Source organism: Zootoca vivipara, chromosome 10 (assembly GCF_963506605.1).
Source record: "Zootoca vivipara chromosome 10, rZooViv1.1, whole genome shotgun sequence".
Taxonomy (NCBI): domain Eukaryota; kingdom Metazoa; phylum Chordata; class Lepidosauria; order Squamata; family Lacertidae; genus Zootoca; species Zootoca vivipara.
Window position 1 is genome coordinate 27,610,967 of NC_083285.1, and position 6,929 is coordinate 27,617,895.

The 6,929-nt window shown below is 52.9% G+C and overlaps 1 protein-coding gene across 3 annotated transcripts in view; it reads left to right on the plus strand.

Moving 5' to 3' along the window:
- Positions 1-1,252: 1,252 nt before the first annotated feature.
- The window catches only part of DYRK2 (dual specificity tyrosine phosphorylation regulated kinase 2), a 20,423-nt gene continuing 14,746 nt past the window's right edge, over positions 1,253-6,929 (plus strand). Inside the window, exons 1-2 of one of the 3 annotated variants that reach the window (XM_035127778.2) lie at positions 1,254-1,952; positions 2,916-3,064. In XM_035127778.2, coding sequence (XP_034983669.1) covers positions 1,871-1,952; positions 2,916-3,064 — 231 coding nt within the window. In that variant the 5' untranslated portion in view covers positions 1,254-1,870. Of the gene's footprint in view, positions 1,953-2,915; positions 3,065-6,929 lie in introns of all 3 variants that reach the window. The other 2 variants (XM_060279647.1, XM_035127779.2) reach the window with 2 other exon arrangements.

Below are 6,929 nucleotides of genomic sequence, written 5' to 3' on the forward strand. Positions count from 1 at the left end.
ATTTCTGCCTAGCAGAGAGGGGAAACTGTTTACCCTTTCTGGGTATCCGCCTGTTTACAAACATCTGCAGGCAGAGGAGGTCTCTCCCCCCCTCCCCTGAGCACACCTAGAGGAGGGCGATTTTATTTACTTGGCTTTCTAAGGAAGAGGACGACCAGGAGCCGCAGATGGAGCCCCGGAAGAAGAGGGCTCTGGGGTCGCTGTCCTGTCTGTCAGCTGTTTAATGGAAGGAAAGCGTGGACGAATATGCAACTCATCCCAGGGATCCGATTTCGGTAGGGAAGTTCCACTTCCAACACTTCCCCGCCTGACTGAGCAGCATCAAGGGCACGCTACAAAAAAACGTTGTTTCCTTTCCGGTCCCAACCCCATCTCTCTTCCTCCGCCTCCTGCGTGTTTGCCTTGACCTTCTTCCGAAAGCAGCCCGTTGAAAGCAGCTTCGTTCAAGGCTGCTCCCTCGGGGATCCCTTGTCAAGCAGCCGTTTCTTCCCGCCGCCCTCCAGCGCTTCACACCTCTTTCCCCTCCCCGCCCAAAGTCTCGCTCCCTCTCTCTCATAGCTGCCAAGTTATCCCTTTTTTAAAGGGATTTTCCCTTATGCTGAATAGGCTTCCTCACGAGAAAAGGGAAAACTTGGCAGCTATGCTCTCTCTCCTCGGCTTGGCTTTCCCCGGCGGCCACCATCCATCCATCCCTTCGTCTACACAAAGGGGAAGCCCCCTCGAGGGCCGAGCGTCGCCCACTCGCTCGCTCTCGCTGAGGAAACGGGCCTGAGGGGGGAAAGCGGGCCGCGGTGGGGACGCCCAAGCGCGCCTTTCCTGCGCGGATCCAGCGAGGCGTGTAGGGCAGCAGGTGGCAAGGTGGGGATATTCGTGCTTAGAAGCATGAGGGAGGAGAAGAGGCTGGGCTTTTTGCACGGACTCCAGTCACGGACTGGCTTCTGTGTGTGTTGTGACCAGCATGAAGTGGGGGCCGCCCAGCTCCCCTTTCGCCGTGCCTTCCACCTCCCTCTTCTTTCCCCACTCCACATCTCTTCTCCCCCCCCCCCACTTCCTAGGGAGGGGGAGAGGAAGGGGATGGTCCCTCCAGCTCCGCCGCCGAGCAGAGGACAGCTGCAGCCCCGCCGGGAGAGGCGAGAGGGCAGGGAGGACATCGGGCTGCTGCTGCTGCTGCGAACCCCTCTCCCTCCCCCCCTCCCCGGCGGGGTGGAGACTGCTGCTCCTCCCGCCTCAGTTTTCTTTTGCCCGCCCCGCGACGACGACGACGCGCGGCCTGTTGGGGTTTTCTTTGAAAGTGAAAGCGCCCTGGGCGCGCAGAGGCAGCGGGAAAGGCTTGCGCGGCTGCGTTAGACGGGAGGGAGAAGGGGGAGCGGAGGGCGGAGATTGCAAGCCCCCCCCCCCCGCGCGCACTCAGGGCGGGCTCGGTTTGTTCCTGTCGCTGAGAGGAGGCGGAGGGATTCTCGCTGAGCCGCCTTCGCCGCCGCCGTTTCCTGACGCGAAGGGACTCGGGGATCCTGGAAACTGGCGGGGTGATGTGTTTGGGCCGGGGGGCGGCGGCGGCGCTTTTGCTGCTGCCGCCGCCTCTGTTGCCGCTGGAGAAAGGAGGCGACGACGACGAAGAGGAAGAGGAGGAAGACAAGGGGGCTCGGGCCAGGGGGGGCCGTTGCCCGGCGGGCCCGGGCTTGGGGGGGAGACGGATGCCGCGGAGCAGCGCGCGGCTGCGGGGTGTAGTTGTTGCTGCCGCCGCCGCCGCCAGCGAGGGGAAGGGTCGGAGAGGCCGAGCCGGAGAAGGAGCGGAGGAGGCAAAGATCAGGAGGAGCCGCCGCGGCAGCAACAGCAGCCCTGAAATGTCTTCCCCTCTCCTCCAGCGGCCATGTTAACCACCAGGAAACCTTCTGCCAGTGCTGCCGGGGCCGCGGGAGCCGGCGGAGCCGCGGCTGCTTCGTGCCCAGCCGGTAAGGAGGACGAGGCGTCGACAGAGGAGCAAACCACTTTCACTTACCACAGCCCCTTTGCCCCCCACGCGCCCCCCCCCCAAGCCAGTGCCGATCGCTGCAGACCGAGCCCTAGCGGGTGTGTGTGCGTGTGCGCGCTTCATCCTTTCTCTTCAGCTGCTCCTCCAAAAGTGGTGGTGTGCGGGGAAGACACGTCTCTGCACGTTGCTGCTGCCCCCCCCCAAAAAAACCCAAAGTCTTCCTACGCTCGGCCTGGGAGCGTTTCGCAAGTCAACGAGCTTTTCTCTCTCGAACCGGGAAGTTTGGGTTCAGTTCGCAAGTGGGAAGGGCAACTCGAACACGACGGGGGGGTGTTTATGTTTTTTCCCAGAGAAAGGGCTGCCTTGAAAGCGGGAGGGGAGGAGAGGAGAGTTCTTGTCCTCCCGATTCTGGACTGATAATCGGGGTGGGGAGACCGAGGTGATGTCTCTGTTTCTGGGGAGAGGGTTGGTCTACTTCTCGCAGAGGCGAGAGGTTGGATACTGGATTGGAGGCGTTAATTCCTGCCCTCTTCACAGCCAGACAGACGGTGCGAGGAGGGGGAAGGATTGCGCTGAGCAAATCCAACTTGGCTCCCCACTTATGCTCCTAATGGTTGTGGGTTAATCGTGGATGAAAGGTTTAACTGGGTTAACGAGCGATGTCCACCGCTCTCATTCGCCCTCTGTGCTCACAGACTCCTCTCTCTGCGCGTGTCCTCTGACGGTGGTGGTGCCACGTTTGTGGATTAGCTCCTCATGATCCCGCAAACAATATTGCGATGGCAGCAGGCTGGGGGAGAAGGAGAGGGGCCCTGGTGGGGAGGGGGCTCCTTCGGCTCTCTTTCCCATTTCCTGAGCCACTTTCCCCTGCCTTTGAACCGAAGCCTCCTCGATCTCGCTCGGCTCTCCGTGGCGCTCAGCAGCTCTCTTCTCCCTTCCTCAGCAGGCAGCCGGGGAGGAGGCGACAGCGCCCGCCAGTTCCAGTCTTCCCCGGGGATCGGGGCCGGAGGGGCCTCCCGGGCGGGCGCGGGGACCGGGCCGCCATCCCCCATCGCTTTGCCGCCGCTCAAGCCCAGCAGCGCCGCCCACACGGTGAGACGGAGACACGGGATGGGGAGTTGGGTGGGGTGGTGGTGGTGGTGGGGCCCTGTATTTAGCCTTTTATTTGCAATGGGAAGTGAAGCCTGTCAGCCCTTAACCCCTCCAGCTTAAGTCCTCTCCATTCTCAGAATACTGTGCCAGCCTCTCACAAGCCTCCCCCCTCCACCAGCCCCCCCATTGCTCCTCCTCTCCCGAGTATTAATAGCAATAAATGTGCTAGGTACAGTCAGGCTGCCAGCCAGCCTGTCTGAGTGGGATCTGTGAATGAGCCGAGGAAGGACACCGGCTGAGTATGGAGGAGCCCTATTAATTATCCACAGCATGTCTCAACACGTCTTGGTCCTGTTACCGGTCTGGTTTCAACAGGTAATTCTGTGGAGATGGGAAAGAGAAGGGAGAAGGCAACTTTCTCAGCTGCTTAGGGATCTTGCCCTCATTGAATCTTCCCTGTGGCACCATGGGCCACTTAGATAATGTTAGGCTCTGGGTTTAATGGTCTCATGCCCCTCCTTCTCACCGCCACTCTCTAGGTGGCAATGTGTGTTTTTTCACTTGCACCAAATTTGTGGCAAGCCAGTCTTTGCTTCATGTACAGGGGGGGGGGGCTGTTTGTTCCACTGCTTGGTGGAGGAGTCTGGAGAGCACCACTGTGTGATGAACAGTTTTGGGTGGAGGTGGAAGAGCAGTCGGGTCAGGTCACCTGTGACGTGAGTCATGTCAGTGTGCTTTTATCACATCTGCTGTGGCCACTTTTCCCAGTACAAGCAACAAATCTCCACCCCCACCTCCAAGGTAGTTTGCTGGAGCTGTCCCTGAAGCTGCCCTATGAGGCGTGGGTCTCTATGAGTGAGTAGGTGACTTTTGTCTAAAGTTAAAGGGACTCCTTACCATTAGGTCCAGTCATGACTGACTCTGGGGTTATGGCGCTCATGTCAAGTTATTGGCCGAGGGAGCCGGCATACAGCTTCCAGGTCATGTGGCCAGCATGACAAAGCCATTTCTGGCGAACCAGAGCAGCACACGGAAACGCCGTTTACCTTCCCGCTGTAGCGGTACCTATTTATCTACTTGCGCTTTGACGTGTTTTCGAACTGCTAGGTTGGCAGGAGCTGGGACCGAGCAATGGGAGCTCACCCCGTCACAGGGATTTGAACTGCCGACCTTTTGATCGGCAAGCCCTAGGCTCTGTGGTTTAACCCACAGCGCCACCCGCGTCAATTTTGTCTACTTACCTGCAAACCTGGGGCATGAACTGCATCCGAGTCTGTGCTCCACAGATTTCAAACAACAGGAGAGGAAAAGAAACTGCTCTGCCAGTCACCACTGTGTGGAGGGCAGCCCTTGTGTTTTTACTGAGTGAAGTCACTGAGGGTTTGGGTGCTGCAATGCTTTCTAGGGCTTCCTTCCTCTTAATAAGGCAGACCCCCTTCATGCTTCAGCCTCTTCCATGGTCGAATGAGTGTTTGGAGAAAAGAGGCAGAAATAGCTTTGGAAAGTAGGCTAACCACTTCATTACTGAAGAGTGACCTTCTTTCTCAGACTGAAAAATTAAGTTTCCCCTCCTAATTGTCAGAACATTTCAGATAGATTGCCCACTCCTAGTGGAACAACAGGGTCACTAAGTGGGTGAGAGAATGGCATTGTGATTGTAAACACAGTTAAATTAAGCAAATGGGTGTTATCTGGTGGAATTACTTACAGGGCTATGGTTCCTTATCTTCCTGTTGTAGCTAATCTGCTGGGATGCAATCTCCCAAGCTTGATGGTTATGAAGGGTGGAGAAAGATTGTCCGTCAGGCCAGAAATAACCTGCATAACGGTGGTGTAGCAGCAGCCTTGAACCTGAAAAAGAGAAGTAACGCTCACTTCCAGGAAAGCTCTGGTCCTCTATATTTCTTTGATGTAGCAATTGCATTTTTCGAATTCTCTCTTTTTAAAGGTATGACTGATGCAATTTCTTAGTTGTAAGATAAATTGTGGGTAGGTGGTGCTTAATTTCTGCAAACAAACAAAAAGCTTGCAGGGCTTACATTGGGCTGCAAGTCTTTGACCTGGAAATCCCTTTCCTCCAAGATATGTGTAGTGCTAGTGGCTGTGGGTGGAGGAGAAAAGGAAGCATATATTCAGAGACACTATTCTTGTAATAGACTTACAGAAGAAGTGTGCATGCACATGAAAGCTCATACCAATGACAAACTTAGTTGGTCTCTAAGGTGCTACTGGAAGGATTTTTTTTATTTTGTTTTTAGATTGATTCCTAATATTGAAAATCAATTCCAGAGCCAAACTAGGTCCAATTAAGACCTGATGCAAGGGAGGACATATCCACATTTGGAGATCAGCATTGCACTTCCAGTGTTCCAGTGTCATTAAGATGATCATTCAGTGGTTTTAAATATACATGTATTACATCAAGAAGGATGCATACATGTTATATGGTAGTGGATGTATGCTACCGGTAGTAGTGTAACTTCCGTGTAGTATGGCGGTTGCAGATAGGAGGGAATATTGTTTATTTCACATGGTAAGTGTTGCCATGCAAAAATGCATGCTGAGTATGCTCAAATCCTGAGCAAGGGCTCCCTTTTATTTAGAAGTGCCTGTAGACCAAAACATTTCAGGTCCATTTAACTTTTCTGGAGGTGAAAAGGAGTGAAATGGCTGGATGCAATGTTAGGTCAGGGGAAAACATGTGGAAATTTGCATTTTCCTTTGCTTTTTCTCCCCGTGGATTTGCAATGACTAAAAGGTTCAACCATAAGGGGCTCTTCGAGTGGTTGAAGATCTTTTTTGGTGGGGCTGGATTCTCCTTGATGACAACAATCTGATCCCACCTACATATAATGTTTTCTCCAGCCTTGCAAAGTTGGAAAGGTTGATACCACACAGGGAGAGGTACAACTTCCCCCCTTGAATAAAACTAACCCATGAATTTAATAATCCCCTTCTTAAAAGAAAATATAATCCTCAAAAAGACAATCTCCTATCACTCTTCTTACTCAATAGGTTATTAATGGTCTGCATTCAAATTCTCCTACAGTTTTGTCCCTTTATCAGACTTGATCCTAGTTTGATTTTACTCATAGAATAATATGAGAGTCTGAAGCCAGAGATGGGAGATTTCTCAAATGCCTAAGTGATCTCATATGGGGAGGTGCTGTTTGCCTTAAAAGAAGCTTTGGCTTGTGCTCTGTATTTATGGCAACCTGTGTTGCTAAGCAGATGGACGACTGTGTGTTATGAGTGGAGCTTTCTCAGACGATATGGCTTTGTTCCATCCCCCAACACTTCCATTGCACTGAAAGTCTCTGATCACAGAGTTTTTTATTCTGTATGAGGGGCCGTCACTCACTTTCCTTTAAGATTATTTGCTTCTAGTGTTCTCTCTCAGTCCAGCTGTTTTCTTTCTTAACCTGATCCTGTGTTTAGCACCCTCTGCTTGGCCTTGGGTAGCTGGCGTTCAGAACCCTGTTCAACCATAAAACTCAGTAGGTGGTCTTTAACAAGTCTCTCTTGGCCTCAGCCCCATCTGTAAAATGGAAATGAATGCCCACTGGGATATTGTGAATAAAGCACTTCACTTATTTTAAAGAAACTTTGTAAGTGAATGATAACAATAGCACAACATCTATTCCCCAATCTCCACATCCTCGTCTCATTGCTACCTTGTCTTCATCATCCCATATGTTTCTCGTATCCATGCCATGTTGAAGCGCATATGATTTCCCTTGCCTGTTTGCTGTTTGCAACATGCCCTCCCACTCTCACAACATTTACCTGTGAACATTACCTGTTTTCACTTTCCTTAAGTTCACTCCCCTCTGTGCTGTTAGTCATGCAGTTTAGTGCCTTTCTC